General features: G+C 27.7%; 2 protein-coding genes across 2 annotated transcripts in view; both read left to right on the top strand.

The window, feature by feature from the left end:
* Nucleotides 1–7,053: 7,053 nt before the first annotated feature.
* LOC134828143 (uncharacterized) overlaps nucleotides 7,054–19,622 on the top strand; it is a 117,702-nt gene continuing 105,133 nt past the window's right edge. Inside the window, exons 1-2 of the mRNA XM_063841129.1 lie at nucleotides 7,054–7,187; nucleotides 17,724–18,118. Of these exons, the coding sequence (XP_063697199.1) occupies nucleotides 17,884–18,118 (235 nt within the window). The 5' untranslated portion in view covers nucleotides 7,054–7,187; nucleotides 17,724–17,883. The remainder of the gene's footprint in view (nucleotides 7,188–17,723; nucleotides 18,119–19,622) is intronic.
* On the top strand, nucleotides 8,586–9,920 carry LOC134827119 (trypsin-like). Its single transcript, XM_063839670.1, has 2 exons — nucleotides 8,586–8,819; nucleotides 8,877–9,920. The coding sequence occupies exons 1-2, from the start codon at nucleotides 8,607–8,609 to the stop codon at nucleotides 9,810–9,812; spliced, it is 1,149 nt and encodes a 382-aa protein (XP_063695740.1). The 5' UTR covers nucleotides 8,586–8,606; the 3' UTR covers nucleotides 9,813–9,920.

The raw sequence follows: 19,622 nt of genomic DNA, 5'->3' as shown, positions 1-19,622 counted from the left end.
TGAACTACTTCGATAAAACTCGACCGCGTTAATAGATAAACCCAACAATATAATCTTCAATGCCTCAAATCCGAACCTAATAATATCGGTTACACGACAAAAAATGACCAGTTATCATAAAATAATAACAAAACATAAATAATTAACGTATAAATGTTTCTACCACGCTGCTAATGAATGACTCAGGTAGTATTAGTGACGACGTGCGGTTTTTTCCATTAATTTTTTCGACATTAACAATAAAAGCGCGCAACATAAGAACTCGGCACAAACACAAACAAAACAAGGTCGATGCACTTTTGTGAACTTGATTGCCTCAAATTGCCATTAAAAGCTCTATTATTTATTGTTTGTTTGGCAAAAATTAATTTTGAACTTTTTTGTTGTGAAAAAGCGCCAGTTAAGGCGCATGAGGCTCTTTTTAAACATAAATTTATTAATATTAATAAGAATTAACATAATTCTTGTGAGTTGTGGGCTTTGTTGTGTTTCCGTCATTCTTTCTATGGTTTCTACATAATTTTTTTTTTCTGTCTTTGTCGAATGCATTGTTCCGTGCAATTCGAACGTGGCTCGAAACGCATTAAGTGTAATACTTAATAATAATAATAAAAAGAGTTGTAACATAAAAAAAATATAAAAATCACTTTTTTATGTTATGTAATTCTATACTTTTAACTCTTTGCGCTTCAATCACAGACAGTTTAAAAAAAAGTTAATTTTGATTTGTGTTGGTTTGGTTGGAAGAATTATCTATCACTCATTCACTCACTCACGTTAAGTGTTCCGGAATAATATTATTTAACAACGATAACGATACGGATATGCGGATGCGGCATGCAAGTGAACAACTGAGCATCAACCTTTCATCTGAGGTACTAAAAAGAAAAAAATTTAAAAAATTAATAAAAATAGATTTTATTTTTTTTTGATTCAAAAAAAATATCACAAAAAAATAAAAATTAATTAAAAAATTTTTTTTTAATTTAAAAAAAAATTACTTACTCGTTAATTAAAAGAAAAATGTATACTGAATAAATTTGAAAAAATTAATAAAAATATTACAAAAAAAAAATAAATAAATAAATTAATAGATAAAAAATAAATAAAAAATTATAAAAAGCTTAAAATTCAACTAAATTTTTAATAATTAGTTGAAATAATTTTGAATCTGATAATTTGAATTAATTAGTTGAACAAAACTAACAAAAATTGAGAAATTATAAAAAATTTAAGAATTCAATATGTAGAGCTAAAAATATTAATTAGAATCCAAAAACTGCATAAAAATTGAAAATTTCTTGAAAAATTTAATTTTTATGAAAGTTTGAATATTTTATTTTTTTTTAAATATATAACTTATAAAAAACTTGTAAAAAAATTTAAAAATATTTTTAAAAAATTTAAAGAAATGAAAAATTAGTTGAAGAGCTAAAAATTTGCTAAAGATCTTAAAATATAAAATAAGAAAAAAATTAAAAGTTTACAAAAAATAAACTGTAAAATTTAGGAAATTTTAATTTGAGAAGTTCAAAATTTGATTTAAAAGCTAAATTTTTTTATAAAGAGATGAGAATTTAAAAAAAAAATGGGGTTAAATTTATTAAAATATTGAATTATTTAGAATTATTTTAAAAATCTAAAAAATGAGAAATTAAAAAAAAAATAAGTAAAAAGTGCAACTTAAATCCTTTTTTTCAGTTCGCCTCATAAAGCGACATGTTTATTACCACTTGTCACAATCACACTTGATGAGTTCTCAGATCTTATCTCCGACTTTCACGAGAAATCTTTCCGAGAGATAACTGCAACTGTAACTTTTAAAGCAAACACAATCTCATTATTCCATCGGCACACAAACAAACCAGCAGCAATTGCAGTTCAAACGTTGTTCGCGTCGTTTCGCTAAGTAGCTGGTAGCGTGCAAGCGGTAATAAAAATAAAAATAAATCGTTACAGTTGGATAAGGAAATCGTAATCTTTGGTACACATTTACTCTGTTACTTTCCTGTTCTCTCTCATTTTTTTGTTGTTCCGTCATGCAAAATTTAATGATCAAGAGTGTTGCGAAAGTCGATTTTGTGACCATAAGAAAATGTCCCCGCAGAGAGCCGCTCCTTGTTTCTAATCAAAATGTTGACCTAATTCTGACAATTATCGATATGACTGCCGTCCTACGCAACAAAATTCGCAAGTAAATTGCAAAGTTGACACTAATGATCGAGTTTTTGCTGCCTTGACATTCACTTTAATTGCAATCTGTGAACATGGAATATGGAATTAGAACGAAAAAAGTGTTATGGAAAGATTATTATTTATTTTATTTTTTCTCATAACAAAAAGTTTAGGCGCATTTTAAAATAAAAAAAAAATTAAAATAATTAAAAAGTTAAAGGAAATTAAAAAATTTTTTCGAAAAAAAAATAATAAACAATAAAATAAATAAATAAAAAAAAATAAATAAATAAAAAGTTTTAAAAAAAAATTTTAAATTTTAAATTATATTAAATGTCTTCGAAATATTTTTTTTGTTCATAAATCTTGAATTTTTTAATATATTTTTTTTTTTAAATAATTAAATAAAAATTAAAATAAAATAAATTGCTGACTTCTCAGATTTCAAATTATTTTTAAGCAAATTTTAATATTTTTTATTCAATATTGAATTAAAATTCTTTAAAAAAATTAATATTTTTTGAAATTTTTAATGAAAAATTTTTTAAGACATTAAAACTTACTGAAAATTCATTTTAAATTCCAACCTCGATTTATTGACTCACAAAAACCTTCCACAATAAAGTGCAAGATTAATGTCAATTGTCATTTACTGCGCCTCAACTGATAAAAAGTGAACAAAATTCAACTTTGATCAAATGTATTATTACATCATTGTTTGCTAAGCATGTCCGAATCACAAACAAAAACGGTCCAATTAACATTTTTATCGTCTATAATTTTATGTTTTAATACAATATTTGCATACTCTTGAAAAAATTACGATCGACCGACACAACGCGACAATAAAAGTATGAAAAAGGTAATCGTAGATAATTAAATAAATTGTCGTGTGTCGGCTTGACTTTTTTTTTGCATCGATTTATTTTTCTAAGCAAAACGTGAAATGACATCTTAATGTGCGAGTGTGTGTAGTTAGTCCAACGAGTCTCGTGCCTTTGTTTATCTTTTGATTAGCTTTTCTATTGATTGCTCTCGATAAAGTGAATGGCTGAATCGTTTAATTATAAATGTTCTGTTGTGGTATCATTATCGTAAAAATCGCATCGTTGCACCTTTTATGTTACGATTTTTTTATTTAATTAATTTTTATTGGAGCGTTGTTAGTTTTTTTTATTATCAGTAGCTTAGATCGGTTTTAATTATTTATTTTTCGCTACAAAATAATTTTATGCCGTTACAAACACTATCGAGCAACCTTAAGAAAATGATTAAAAATTTACGAGTTTTGTAGAAATTCTAACTTAATTTACATTTTAATTGAAGTTTAATAATAATAGACAGACAATTCAACCTTTTCTTCAAAGTCATTCCGAGAACATTAAAAATTTAGGTAATTATCTGTCACGCAAAGCAAAGGGTCAAGTAAAAGCTTGGAATTGCCCAACCGGCAGAAAAATGATGAATGAACGTAAAGAAACTGGTTTCTACAATGTTTACACTTTACAACAACAACAACAAAAATAACAACAAATGTAGAGTAAAAAAGTAAAGAAGAGAGAAAAAACATATGTTCGATCGTGCTTTTATGTGGGAATTATTTGAGTGTGTGAGTGTTTTATTTTTTATTAAAAACGGTTTGTAACTATGGTTAGAGCTTCTATTATTTTGTAACAGATGTCGATATGTGTTTTTTTTTTATTAAAATTATTGAATTATTTTTTTAATGAATTTTATAATGAATTTTTAATGAAATTACGGGTTTTTATGAGAAACTCATTTTCAAAATATTTTTTAAAAATTATTTTTAAATTAAAAATTTGCTTGAAAAATTTTTTAAAAATTTATTTTTCATGAGAAACTGTGAAATAATAATAAATTATTAGAATTAAATTGTTTAAGTTAAATTAATATTATTTTTGATGAATTAAAATATATAATTTAAATTATTTTTTTTAATAAAAAATAAATTAAAAGTTTATATTAATTTTATAAATCTAAATTATTTATTTTTAATTTAAAAAAATAAAACAAAAAATAAAATTAGCTTTATCATTTAACTTTAATTTTAAGAGTAAAAAATTATTCTTTGAAGAATTTCGAAAAATTAAATTATTTTGAATTAATTTTTAAAAACAAATTTCAATAAAAAATATTTTCTTTTTAAAGAAAAATAATTAATTATTTTGATTTAATTTTTTTCATTATTTTGTATTAATTATTTTTATTTAAAACATTAAAATTTTTATTAGTTGAATTCAAATTTTTACAAAATAATGAACAAGTAATTATAATTTAAAAAAAAATAATAAATATAACTTGCTAATAAACAATTTGTCACCAAAATAACAAAATTTATTGAATAAGCCATTGACCCAAAATATTCCTACTTCAAACATCTTCCGCCTTTATTGATCAAACGATAAATTTTGAAGGTCACTACCATATTCTAGCGCCATTACCTTCAAACCACAAAAAATAAAATAAAAATTCTTCCAAACAAATCACTTTACGCGATCATTTTCAAAGTTAAATTCCGTGTCGCTAAGTATCTTTAAATAATTCAAAAATAATAATTTGTTTATAATTACAGACATTGCTTTTGGCACCTACGCTCGCAATCCATTTCCGATCTAACCAATGCTTCAATTAAGATATTGCGAGTTATTAGAACGCTTTTTCAAAGAAATTTGCATATCACGCAAATGATTTTGTCATCTCAAGAAAAAAAAATTGTAACAAACTCACGACTTTTGTTTGTTTTATTGGCAGTCAATTCCAAGGTGATGATGACGATAAAAAAAATAAAAAAGACAAAAAGTTTATCGAAAATTCTTCATAAATCTGTAATGAAGACATTTGTTACAATTTGACTCGTTTTCGATCGAAACAATGGAGCCATAAAATATATCGAGCAATGAAATATGTAAATTTTTAAATATTAATTTTTTGTCACTGAACGAGTGAGTAATTCGAGTAACTTCATTGTGTGTAAAATAAATCAATGATGCGTTTCATGAATGGATGAGTTTCACACTTTTGAGGTGAGGAGACAAAAATTCCATAAAAAAGCCTCTCCTTCAATGTTGATTTATTACACATAGCATAGAAAAATTACCTAAAAAATAAAAAATTTAAAGTGTTAAAAGATTTTAAAGCAACTTACGTGACAATGACAAAAAAAATTAAATTAAAAAAAAAATCTGGCGCCCCATTTTCTATATTTGTCTTGATTCTTCCATCAAAAGACAATTCACAAGACGCAAATCGGATGAAATGTTTGTACAACTTGTTTACCAAATAAAGCAACAGATGATCTTCCCAAATTATCTACACACACAAGGGAACCTAGCTTGAATACAGGATATTGTTGTCTGTCTCTTTCTTTAAATTATCTTCAAGAACAGTAGTTTACCGAAATTCACGGAAAGGTGTCTTTGTATTTTTTTACCTGTCTCGTATCTTTTATGTACCTACGTGATGTGCACTTGTACTTCTGACCCATATCTCTACTTTTTTTATTTCTTTATTTTCGTCTTTTTATGCATTTTGTAGACAGGAACGATTCGTCGCAAGTCATTAAGGGCTTGAGTCTGAAAAAAAAATAAATTTTTTAAAAAATATTTTTTTAAGTAAAAAAAATTTAAATTTATGTATTATAATAAATAAAAAATATTAATAAAAAAAATATTAATTAAAAAAAATAAATTAAAATTGTAAGATTTTTTTAATTTATTTTTATTTTTAAAAAATTATTCCTATTTTAATAAACTTAAAGTCATTTTAAAATAAATTTCAAAAAAAAAAAATAAAAAAAAAATAAATTTTTTCAAATATTTTTTTTTTAATTTAGAAAATTTTTAATAAAAAATAAAATAAAAATTTTATTTAATTTATTTAACATTTTTAAAAAATTATTTTAAATAATTAAAAAAAATTATATTTTTCAAAAAAATATGTTGAAAGTTTTAAAATAAAAATTGCTTTAAAATTTTAAACAGAATTATTTTTTTTCAAAAAAAAAAAAAATAAATAAATAAAAAATATAAATAAAATAAAACAAAATATAAATAAAAAAATTTAATTCTTTCAAAAAATTAAATTTTATTTTGAACTTTTTTCTTAACAAATATTTTAACAAAATTAATTTAAAATTTATTTAAATAATTTTTATTAAATTTGATAATTAATTTTTTTTAATTTTTAAAATTTGTCTTAATATTAAGGTGTTTGAAAAAAAATCAATTCGAAAAGTTGTAAAATATAAAAATTTAAAAAAAAATTTCATATTTACTTAAACATTAATCAAAAAAAGTAAACAAAAATAAATCAGAAAAATAAACGTCTTTCTGTCTAATTCTCATCTCGTTTCTCGCTCAAATTCTCACTTGTTGCATACAAATCATGCACTCTACTCCTCAACAGGTAACAAACACAGTCAAGTGGCAATTTCCCATTAAATATTTTTTTTATTTAATGTTTTCTCTCTCGCAACACAAGAAGCAATGAACAGAAAATCATTATCTTTGCCAATCAACTGTTTATGACCGCTTAAATATTCCTCAAATTGTGTGTCAAAGTAGAGTGCCCGCACTTTTCGCCTCTACAACTGGGAAAAATTTCTTTCACAAACACACAAGTAACAAATCATAAAACTACTAATAATTGGCGAGACCCACACACTCTTGCACCGAGTGTTATTTTTACTTTTTTGTTGTTGTATTGTGTCGGCATGTCTCCCGTCGACTATATTCTTCCTTTTCTTACGCACACGGCAAGACAGCTGCATCGGAGACAACGACGGAGAGAGAGACACGAAATGTGTCCGTGTATTGGTTCGTACAATTTGCCGAACAGAAAATTTTGTATTTTGAGTTAGTTTTTGAAGGAAAGTACGTAGGTTTAAAAGCACACAATGCACGATTAATGCAAAAGTGAATTTTTTTCGGGAAAAGAAGTGAAATAAAACGAGAAAAATAGAGAAAATTCACGTGAAAATGATGCAATAAAAAGTCAGTTCTAAAAAAATTTGAAAAAAAATTAAAAAATTGAAGGAAATCGATAAAATAAACGCACAAGTGGTCACAAAATTATACTGAACTCGAAACCTTATAACAGTGAACGAGCGCAAAATATCAGAAGACAAAGTGATTACGTGTCGTGGTATTTTCTTGATTTCACACAAAAATTTTCGCGCACAAAAATAATATTTAATCGACAAGATCGAACGTCGCTCTTATCAAGGGTCTGATATGGAATTCTTCTGTCATCAAAACGGTGATTAATTTCGACAACGATCGCTACGCGACGACGACGACGAACATAAAAAAATGTTAATTATATAAAAAAGAGACTGTCAGTTAAAAGTAGTGAACTAACACTACTACGATAAAAAAATTCATAAGACATTCACATAAATGAAATTATTAGTGAGTGAGTGTGAGTGCGGAGATTAAAATAATAACAAAAAGATAGATAGAGAGACAACACACACAAAAAAGAAATAAATAATAATAAATTTTATACAAAGTTACAAGAAATTTTCTGTTGTAAAAAAAGACACTGTGCTACATTTTTAATTGTTAATACATGTGTCCTCCGGGTGTTTTTGTTGTGTTGCGTTCCGTGGTCGGCGAATTAATTCAATTCAATTTGAATGTAAATATTTGTTGTTATTGTTTGGCTTGGGACTCGAAATGGAAGTGTTTGCGACGAATGGCAAATGCCTGGATGGGTTTTCGTGATAAAATGATAAACTTTGTTTGTTTTTGAAAAAAAATATTTAAAAAAAATGACATTGAAACTAAACGCATTAAACGCATGATTTGAGATATAGTAACGTAAAAAATGTTAAACAACTAAAAAACAATAATTTTTCGATGAAAATTTAAAATTCGATGTTTTTTTTAAAGGCTATGTTTCTCGATGTTTATTGACAAAAAAATTAGAAAAACATTAGTTTAAATAATTTTTAAATCATTAAATGCAAAAAGGCGATGTTTTTGAAATCAATTTAGAATTTATAAAAATAAATGAAAAATGATTTTTAGGCTGTTTTCGGTATTAAATGGCTTGAATCTAAAAATATTTTAAAAGAATATCAATTTTCTTATGAAAAACAATTTGCGATGTTTTTCTATCAAAATTTTTAATTCGATGTTTTTCTATTAAAATTTGTAATTCGATGTTTTTGTATGTCAAAAAATTCAACATAAAAAAGCCGCAAAAATAAAATTTCTCAGAATTGATTCTTTGTTTTGAATTTCAAATAATGTCAACCTTGAGCTTTGTTACTTCCTCACGTGCTTTCATTTTTTGCCTAAATTTCATCTACTTCCAGTTTAGTAGCTTTTCATGTTGTTATAAAGATACGTGTCATCATCGTTTTATCAGTTAGTTACTATCTAGATTGCAATCTATTAAGAAGTAGCATGAAGTTTTTTCGCGCAATACTTTTGTTTGTATTCGCGTATCACGTTTCCGCTGAGGATACGGAGGAAAACCCATCGAGAAATCGCACAAGAGGTCGTTATGGCATAACTTATGGAAAAAATGCAGATTTTTCGAAATATCCGTTTTACACGAGAATTTGGACAAAATGTTCGGGTTCGACGTATTTTTGTGGAGGAACGATTGTGGATTATGTAATTTCTTATCTCTTACGAAGCTAAAGAGAAATTTAAAAATTATTTTTATTTTAGAATAAAGTACTTACGGCTGGGCATTGTGTTTATGGATGTCAAGAATTTCTCGTTTGTGTGGGTTCTGGAGTAACTCTCGACACGACTTATTGCTTTTACGTTACTGACATGACCAAAGTTTGTGTTCACAAGGGTTTCCATGAAGCGCAGAAAGTAAGACAGTTTAACGATGATTTGGCTTTGATCACGATCGATGGAAATATTTTCCGTGCATGCCCAAATGGAGTTGCAATTGCTCCGTTTCTCGATACTTGTCCAACAGCTTCTTGCGAAACTTATAAGAATTCCGTTGGCGTGGCAATTGGATGTGGCGAAACTCACGATTCAATGCTTTCGAAAGTTTTGCAAGAAGCAGGACAGAAACCTGTGACTACAGCAGAAGGATTAAAGACGTTCGGAATCATTTCGCCATCTAGCAAATATTCTTTGTGCTTTACTGTTTCTTCTACTTCAGATTATCGCATGTCGACTTGTTCAGGAGATTCGGGATCTCCATTGTTATATCCAAATCCCGTTACAGGTGACATGGAAGTCGTTGGCGTTTTGTCGTTTGGAACTGCTGATTGTGATACTGGATCGCCATCTGCTTTTACCTTCCTCGCCAAATACAAAAATTTCATTAAGCACAACTACGAATGTGTATCTTTGTCAGCTATTCAAGCTCAGCTTGCAAATGTTCAAAGCTCATTTAATGCCTATCGGATTAACATGAAACCACGAAATGAAGAAATTTGGAAAAACTCTGAAACTATGAGATTTACTGAGACCACAGAACAAACGAACACGATGAAGCCAAATGTGGATTTTTCCAAATATGACATCTCAAATACGGAAAAACCAACAGATGATGAAAAGAAATGCGAATCGAAAATCGCTTTGATAAAAATGTTTTTCAAAATGTGTTTGGAGTTTTTCAAGGCTTTGATGAGTCTTTAACTTATTTTTATTTATTTTACGAGTTCTATAAAATACATTGACAGATTTCAAAGTTCTTACTAAAGTTTACAAATAAAAATTTTAGTAAAAAATTGTGAAATCTGACAAATCTATTCTATAGAATGAAATTCATATCGTTATTTTTTTGCTGCACACTTTCAATTATACTGAATAAAAAAAAGTTTATTATTTAAACGTTGAAATTGAATTAAAAACAATTTTTTTAATGATCGTACGTGATATTTTGATAAACTATCGTCTTGATATGATAAAAAAATTTCCTCATTCTTAACACGTTACAACCGATAAATGCACAAAGGATTCATTTTCTCACATAATTTCCATAAAGATAAGAATGTCGTATATAAATCAACAGTTGTCGATTCAATTCTTTAGTTTTGTTCAAACAAGAATCATGAAATTAATTAAAATATTACTTACAATTTTGGTTTTTCACAAGTGCAGTGGGAAAGCTCGACATTTTCACACTCCCGAAGTTAACAAAAATGTTGATGACATTGAGTACGATCCTTCCAAGTGGGAAGAAATTTACAAATATATCCACGCAGATTTGAAAAAGGAACCAAAATGCATTGCAGATGATGGAACTCCCGAAAATTGTGACGAAACTTCTCCGCCTCCAATAACGACTGAACCATCTATTGCAATGCGCAGCGGAGTTTCTTTGACCAAATCGAAAGTTGTCAATCCAGGACGAGCTGAATTCGTTGTGAGACTCTTCAGCGATTGCGATGACGGATCGAAGTCAGTTTGTATAGGCGTGATTGTTGCTCGAGATACAGTTCTTGCCTCAGCGCATTGTGTATATGGGCAAACAAGCTTATCGGCGTGCACTCGAAAAATTGGTGAAACACAATGTCCTTTAGATTCAAAAGATGACAAAAGTTGCTTTAAAACTCGCGAGATTTACATTCATTCGGATTTCGTGAAGGGCTTGAAAAACGAAGTGCTTTGCAATAACATTGCTGTCTTGAAATTTCCTGTATTGACATTCATGCCGAGCCAAGTTCATGCTGTAGATTACGTCAATTGTAAACATGATTTTTTGCTTGAAGGTAGAACAGCAACTATCATCGATTGTGGTTTAGAGCTAAAAACAGATCTCAAATATTTCGCGAATAAAATTCAAGCAAGAGAATCAGGATTGAATTCTTATGGAGGAAAATACGTTCAATGTTCAAACTTGTATACGAATAGTAGTCAAATGGGAATTCCTTGTGCAGGATCTGCGGGTTCTCCATTGTTTATTGCCATTGATGCTTCTGAAATTTCATATGAACCAAATGAGGATGATCCAAAAATGGCACTTCTTTATGGTTTGGGAAGTTTCAAGGGAAAGAATTGTAAAACTCCTTCGGGATTTGTGGCGTTGTGTGATTACAAAGACTTTATTACTCGTCCTGAAGTATATGGAGTAACAGCAACTGCTGCAAAACTTGAATTCGATAGCTTGAGTTGTAACGAAGAATATAAAGTTGTTAAAACTTTGTTAGTTGATGCAGGACACAAATCATGTGCATTAAGACTTGGTTCAGAAAGAATTTGGAAAAGAACGTTGGATATCTCTGATGCAGTGAAAGATTATTCGACGGGTAAAGTTGAAAGAAGTACAGTTGAAAAAAGTGAAGCTGAAAAGAATGAACCTGAAAAAAATGAACCTGTAACAACTGAACCTGAACCAAATAAACCTGAAAAAACTAATCCAATGGAACAAGATGTCTTTGCACAATGGAAAGGACGACAAGGCTCGTTAGGGGAAGGCAAAAAAACTGAGGAGGAAATTGAAGAGCCTGAAGAATTAGAAGAAGAAGAGGAAGAAGAAGAAGAGGAAGAAGAAGAAGAGGAAGAAGAACAAGAAGAGGAAAAAGAAGAAGAGGAAGAAAAAGAAAATGATGATGAAAAAGGCGACGAGGATGAAAAAGAAGACGACGAAGAAAAAGATAATAATGATGATGAAAAAGTCGATGAGGGTGAAGAAGAAGAGGAAGAAGATGACGATTAAGAAAACTCCAAAAAAGACATCCAAAAGAAATCCTTCAACGAATCAAAACATTAGATAGAGTGACAAAAAGTCGATATTTTAAGTCCTTTCAATAATTTCCACAGTTGACAACATTTTTCTTCTTAATTCAATTATTGAACATTTTGAAAGTCTTGAAAGACAAATTTTAATCAGAAATGGCACAAAATAACTTTAATATTTCTGAAAATTAACTTTTCAATAGTTACTTTGTGACATTTCTGATTTAAACTCGTCTTTCAAAATGTTCAAAGATTGAATTTAGAAGAAAATTGTTGACTGTTTAAAATTATTGCATGAATTTACCCATTACGTCAATTTGATCCATTAATTAACAATTCACTCTTTTTATTTATTTTCTTTAAATTAACGTCTCAGACAATTGTCCCATATTTTTAGCATTGACACTGCTTGTCCTGCTTGTCACACCAATTATTTTGCATTATTCAAATAAATCGAACGAAAGAAAGAATCGACTTTGAAAGTAGCAACCTACATTTAGACATTGGAAAGGTCATCGTCATCCCACTTTTCTCGCGCTACTATTGCAACTATTTCGATCGATTAGTGCACTGCAGGGAAATAGCTACGAATAAATCAAAGCCAAATCCGATTAATCATGTCTCTCCAACAAAAAAAAATGTTTCTGTTGTTGTTGTTTAGTTTTCTACAAACGCGACAACGCCCCCATTGTCATCAACGTACTCTGCACACACATGATACGTAATTAAAGCTTTGACACCTACAACGCAGCTCAATTATTAGCACCTTAATAGAATTTCATTCATATTCGAAGGTGACGTCATGTGTCTCGAAATTGTTGCAGGTCTCTTTTTTGCTCTCTTCAGTCACGTAAGAATCGAAAAATAGCGCCAATCGTGGGCAGCTTGGATCTAAGCTAAGCGAAAGTAACGTTTATGGCAACGATCCCGCGTCGCGTTGTGTTCTGATGAAGTCATGCTTATTTGTTAGCTTATGTCAAAAAAAATTGTTATTTCATTTAACACACATACCTCAAAAGACATCAAATGTGACGAAACGACTGCGATGAAAGTGTGGGAGTTTTTGGATAAATAAATATGAGTCTCTAAGACAGTATTGGGCGAAATTCAAGTGGTTTCATCCGAATTAGGTAAAATTATTGGTCGACATAAATTTTACAAAAAAAAAATGTTTGTTGTGTGAGATTATGGTTTCTCATGCGCGTTACTCATAGTTAGTTAAGAATCGATGCAATATTTTCTGTCTCCTAATGGATCGCAAACAGTCGATGAAAAACGAAGCAATGAACTTTTAATAATAAATTGTGCGAGTAAATTGTGTGCGATAACATAAAAAGTCATAAATTTCAATTATTTAATTCAATTACCGATGTTACATTTTTTTTTCTTTCATGATAATTTATTACTTTTATGCTAATTTTTTTAGCAGCTAATATTTCACTATTGCAATAAAAATAAAAAATAGAGAGAGAGATTTCCATGAGATAGGAATATTTGAGTTGACAAGTGTAAGCTTTAAACTTGTTTTAATGCCGAAATACCTTGGCTAATTGGTCGATATGTTTTGCCTACGCTTTGGACTTTTTTTTATTTCAAAGTAAAGCGTTACATGAGACTTGAGTCATTTCAATAATTGCGAAAAATTGATTAAGGACGTGGTTTGAGCGATTAGTTTTAACATGGATTTATAAATTTTTCTTGCGAAATAATTATTTTGTATATTTCACTTTTTTTATTACTCAAAGCATGCTCATAAGATCCATTGATCATTTTCGCGCCAAAAATGTTTGAGGTTAGAATTTTTTTTCATTTAATTCAATTTGTTTGCTATTAATTAAAAATTTTGTGAAAATTTTACATTTTTAATAAAATAAATATTTTAAATAAAAATATTCTCATAAGATCCAATGATCATTTTCGCGCCAAAATATGTGAGGTTAGATTTTTTATTAGTTTGAGGTCATTTTATTCAAAGTTTTGGCTTTTTATTAATTAAAAAATTTGTAAAAATTTTATATTTTTAATAGAATAAAAATAAAAATATTTTTGAAATTTCTTTAAAAATTTGAAGAAAAAAAATTAATTGCTCTGTGATTTTTTTAAATTTTAAAAAATGTCAATTTTGCAAAAATTTTTAAAAAATTTTCTTTAAGAATAATTTTAATTTTTTATATCTTTCATTATTATTTTTTTTAATTTAAAAAAATCCTTTAAATCAATTTCAAACAATTTTTCAACATCCATGTAGACGCCTTGTCATTTTTACCTTTCTCATGGAAAGCAACACGACATCATCTTCTAAATCTTTTTATGACACTTTTTTTCGCCTCCATGCAAAAATCATCTCTAATAACGATGATCTCATGTCATTCCATCAACAATTACCTTTTTTGGAGTCTCGCCGGTCGATTTGCTGCTTTTTTCTTCTCGTTCAATCGGTCGATGATCTGATATCCGATCAAGCACTAAAACAAATCTTTTTCTTAACTAAATACTAAAAAAATGTTAAACTTAATGCGCTATTAGTCGACCATATATTGACATCTGGGCGATTATTTACTTAAACTTCACCTATTCACATTTACATGTCGACAGAAGATCGTTGGGTTGAAAATAAAAAAAAAAGATGTTACAAAAAAATTAGCATAGTGCTAAATTTGATGTAAAAATATATACAAAATGTGTAGGAAGTATGTTGTTGTAAAAATAAAATAAAATAAATAAAACATATATGCAATCAATCGACAGACTGAAAAAGGCGAAACGCTAAGAATTTGTATTATAATGTTAATATATGACTTCGACTCCCGTTCCTTTTATGAATGACTTTTTCTGCGTTTGTGTGCGTAATCCGCGACAGAATCATCCGAAAAATTTGTAAAAAAAAAGCGGCTTACTCAAGTAAATTTTCAAGAAATTTTGCTGCCATATAGAGCTGTGTGTCATTCATTCGCTGTTGATGTGTTGGTAGTCGTTGTCGTCGATATGAACCAATACACCCGTAAACTACTATAAACTACTACAAATGAACGTCCGGAGTAGACGTGAAGTAGAGTTCATTGTGTGTTTTCAGTTCTCTGCTGGATTTTATACAGTGCGGTTTTAAGTTTCATTACGACGAACGATATATTTTGAAAAAAAAAAATACTTTTATTATTATATCACAGATTGTATTGTCTCTTTTTAACTGAAATTTCTGAAAGAAAACGAACAAAAAGACCCGAAAATCGAAGTATGACAGAAAAATTCTACAAAAATTATCAAAAAATTACAAAAATAATAAATAAAGTGCCGTGTTATTGTTTCCGTGAAAAATTAAAACAATTAAAAATAATAATAAAGAAATAAATAAAAATAAGAGTTCCAATGAAAAAACCTACAATATAAAAAAAAATCTCATAAAAAGTCACATTCAATGTTAATTATCAACAAAACGTAACAACATAACGACGACATTGAGTAGTCTATGTTTGGCAGAAAGACCACAAGAGACAAGAAAACAAAAACTTTTTAAAAAAAACTTGAATGAAACAATTAATTAGCGGCGAAAAAAGTTAATTTTCAGAAAAAAACGTTTTTTGCAATAATATTATGAAACATTTTGAACAAATTTTAAACATATCAAGATGATATATGATAACTAAATTAACGATTCCCATAACTTCTTGTTGCTGAATGAATTTTTTTCTGATTTTTATCTAATCAGTCGATGATTCAAGTTTAAAAAAAATTTTTTTTTTGACATTTTTGTTTGTGTGAATTAATTGTGTAATATCTACAATAATAATTATTATCTGTAATTTTTTTTTGTTATTTCGAAATGTGAAGTGAAATGCCCAAAAATAGGGTATTAATGACATAAATGACGTGAAATGATGTCATTTTCTTGTCTCTAATCTTTCAAGGTTGGCATTGTTGTGATTTTTTCACTCGGTTTTTTTACTTTTTTTGTAAAATAATTTATTTTTATGCGCGATTTGTGAGTCTTATCGCTAATCTAAGTTCACCGGAACTCACACATATTGCATGTGTTTGAGCGGGTAGTTTTGTTTTGACAGTTGACGATTGCAAATTGCGATGAAATATTAATTTTTTGGGATATTTTTAATTTTTTTAAATATTTTTTTTTTAATTTAAGTTCTTAAAAATTGTTTAAAAAAATTTTTTTTTTGAAAAATAATTTCAAAATAATAATAAAAAAAATTTTTTGTTGAGTTCAATATAAATTTGGTAATTAATTTAAAATTTTAATAATTTCTTAATTTTTTTTTATCTTTTTTTATATTAAAATATTTGATAAAATAATAAATAATTAAATTTATTTTTTTTTTATTTTAATTTATCAAAAATTTATTTAAAAAAAATAAAATAATTAAAATAATAAATAAATTAAATTAAATATATTTAATTACTTATTTTTTCAAATATTCAGAAATTATTTAAAATTTTAACTCAATTTTTTATTTAAATATTGGAATAATTTTTAAAAATTAATTAAAAATAAAATAAAATAAAATCAAAAATTAATTAATCAAATTAAAAATAGAAATTAATTAAGAATTAAAATGATAAAAAAAATTTTAAATAAATTAAAATAAAATTTTAAAAAAAATTAAAACAAAATTTTAAAAATATTTAAAACAAAAAAATAGAAATTTTATTCTAAAAATTACCATCAATGACACGAATTCCAGACAGATTTACCTCTAACAGAACCTCGTTAACGCATTTTATTATTATTATTTATGTAAATTGTCGTATTAGCTGCAAGCAAAAAAAATTCTCTCCTCACTCACTCGCAGAAACCGGTTAACTGATGTTCACATAAAATTAAAAAAATGAAAAAAATTGAAGGAATGCATTTTTTGCTTGTATCCCTTCTTCCCTTCGTTTTTGTTTTGTTTTGATTCGCACAGTGACCTTGACATTCGTTATTTTTGAGACACGTCTCCCTTTAATAATTTTTTATTTTATTTTTTACAATGCAGTTTCTCATCATTTTTTAAAAGTATTTTTAACAAAGACAAAAAAAAGTTGTAAAGAACCTGATTTCACCTTTTTTTGTGTAAAAAGCGCGATGATGAGAAAGAAATGAATGGATAATAAAATTTTATTGTTGAAAATAAAGCGACATCAGAAAGTTTCGACATTCCTCGCCTTTTTTGCAAGTCTTTGTAAACTGTCAAGTACTTGCATGGAACGGAAATCGATGCGTTTTCATCAATTTTTTATCTAAGCTCTTTGATCAACATGCAATCGACGAATCTAACTGTTGTTTAAAGCAGATATTATTAACCAACTTCTAAAAAAACACAAGAGGAATGGCAAAAAAACACGACAAAAACAGGTTTCTCTCTCTTTCTCACTCGGAACGACACATGCTTCGGTTATGTTTTTATTTTTTTATGTCAAGATTCTACACGCAACTCTGTGACGTACTCGCGTGAAAGAAAGAAAGGAATTTCGAATTAATTTTCTCTCTTTAGAGTTAAATGTCGGATTAGTGATCTCATCGCTGGTGAGAATGTTGAACTGACACAGTTTCGTTTACTTTTGAAAAATTCTCGTTTAATTGATAAGAAGGTGAAGGTCGTTTTTTATCATTTACGAGAATTGATAAAAAATCGAATCATTCAAAAAAAAATTTTTTTTTTAATTGGAACTCCATTTTTTTAATGAAAAACTATTCGAAACAAGTAAAGAACGGACCATGACACTATAAAACTTTGATGATAAACTGTTTTATATAATTGTGTGCTTTGTTTATTATTTGCATAATTTTGTGATTAAATGTCGCGTCGTCGGTTTCCTTCAGACTCGAAAAAAAAAGAACAACAAGTTTTTAATTTTTTAAATGAATCAATTTAGGAATGTACAAAAAGTGTGTTAAATGAGTGTTGAGCCCACAAAAAAGATCAAAAAAGAGTAAAAATATTGAAAAAAGCTCAAAAACAGTGCCATTTGTAAATAAAAAAATCATTCAAAAATAATTGAAAAACAGTGAAAAATAAAAAAAAGTGGACAAAAAATGTCTACGCAAAAATATTACAAAAACCGGCTAGGTTTTGATCCGCGTGAAGATCAATACGATAGCCATCACCATTCGCCGTCGCCGATGATGAAGGGCAGTCCAGCGCCGATGATGCGAGGCGGCTCGTACGACGACTACGGAAGCCCCATGAAAAAGTCGCGTCAATCGACGCCCGCCAACGAATCGGCATCGTCACAAGCTGGCTACGAGGATGCCCTCACGCAATTTAAAGGTACAATGAGCGTCTGGGAATACTTCATCGAAGACAAAGATCGGATAAGTAAGTCACAAATGAATGGAAGTTCAAACAAACCCCGAGATGTGATTTATTTTGTGGATTAACACAAAGCATGCCGAAAGTTTTTTATGAAAATTTTGAAGTTTTTAAAAATTTTGACAGTTCAAAAGTTTGACAATCAATTTTTTTTAAATTTTATTAATTTTTTTTAATTTTTTTTTAAATTTTATTAATTTTTTTTAATTTTTTTTTTTTTAATTTTTTTCTTTATTTTTTTTTGTTTTTTTTTTTAATTTATTAATTTTGTTTTAATTAAATAAAATATTTTCATTTTTATTCATATTTTATAAAAAAAAATTTACAATTGTCACTTTGACATTTTAAAATGCTTTATTAAAAACATATAAAATAAAATAAAATTATTTTTATTAAAAAAATTTAAATTAATTGTCATATTTCTGAACTGTCAAAATTATTTTCAAAAACTTCAACCGTTAATATTTGTTGTTGTTGTTATTTTTTGACGTTAATTGGTTTTAATCTTTTTATGATAACACTAAAAAAAAATCCTGTTTTCAAACCGTGTGTGAACATTTTTTCATAACAAATATATTTTTTTAATATAAAATATTGTGTTTTATCAAAAAAAATCAGAGCAAAACAGGATTATTAGCATAATACCCTTGCAAAGCTGCTCTAGATTTAAAACGTTTTTGTGCGCTTTTTGATTAACTTTTCGCGTGTGGCTCATTCCAGTTTTTTTTTAATTTTTTTCATGAACATTTTTTTTCTGAGCTTAACTCGCAAAAAATGGGTCAGTAAGACAAGTGAAGAAAATGCTCCATCTGAGTACAAAAATTGCTCTCAAAGTATTTTAATTAACAGTTTACGTCTAATTAAGTGATCTCTACATTACGTGCAAGATTTCCAACAATTCATTCATGTTTGCGTCTCTCACTTGCGGCATTTTTCGATGATTGACGATGTCTGATGATGACTTTGTCTGTCTTTCGCGTTTTCCGTCAAAAAAATGTTCGACAGGAAATTCGTTAGAAAATAACAAAATACAAAAAAAACAACAACAAGGCAATATTTTATTCACGTGTTGGAAGTAACACGAACTATTAAAAAAAGTTGAAGAAAAACACTTGGCATGAGTTTGGTTTGGTTTGTATTGAATTTTATTTATTTGTGGCTTTACTTTTCAGATTTTTACAATAGTTTTAAGACATTAACGTAGATTTAAGTGCAAAAAGTGACTAATGTCGAGCATGACAAGAGACGACCCGGACATTAATCATGCGAAATGTGAATGGATGACAGTTGTCAATGATGGGTTTTGTGTTTTTTTTTTTTTTGGACAGAGAGGTTAATGAAATTGACTTAAAACGAGTTAAATATGCAAAAAAAATCAAACAAATATTTTAAAAAATTATTTTGGAAGGTCTGTTCTAAATTTTCTGTTCTGTTCTGTTCTGTTCTAAATCTAAAAAATTTT

Source organism: Culicoides brevitarsis, chromosome 1 (genome assembly GCF_036172545.1).
Source record: "Culicoides brevitarsis isolate CSIRO-B50_1 chromosome 1, AGI_CSIRO_Cbre_v1, whole genome shotgun sequence".
In the NCBI taxonomy this organism is placed as follows: domain Eukaryota; kingdom Metazoa; phylum Arthropoda; class Insecta; order Diptera; family Ceratopogonidae; genus Culicoides; species Culicoides brevitarsis.
Note: the sequence above shows the minus strand (reverse complement) of the source record. Positions and strands in the feature narration are given on the sequence as shown.

What these genes read in the sequence shown, in the direction of transcription:
- LOC134827119 (XM_063839670.1), top strand. Translation starts at nt 8,607, where the DNA reads ATGAAGTTTTTTCGCGCAATACTTTTGTTTGTATTCGCGTATCACGTT. An exon ending in GAGGAACGATTGTGGATTAT is followed by an intron (nt 8,820 to 8,876) that starts GTAATTTCTTAT and finishes TTTTTATTTTAG; the next exon opens with AATAAAGTACTTACGGCTGG.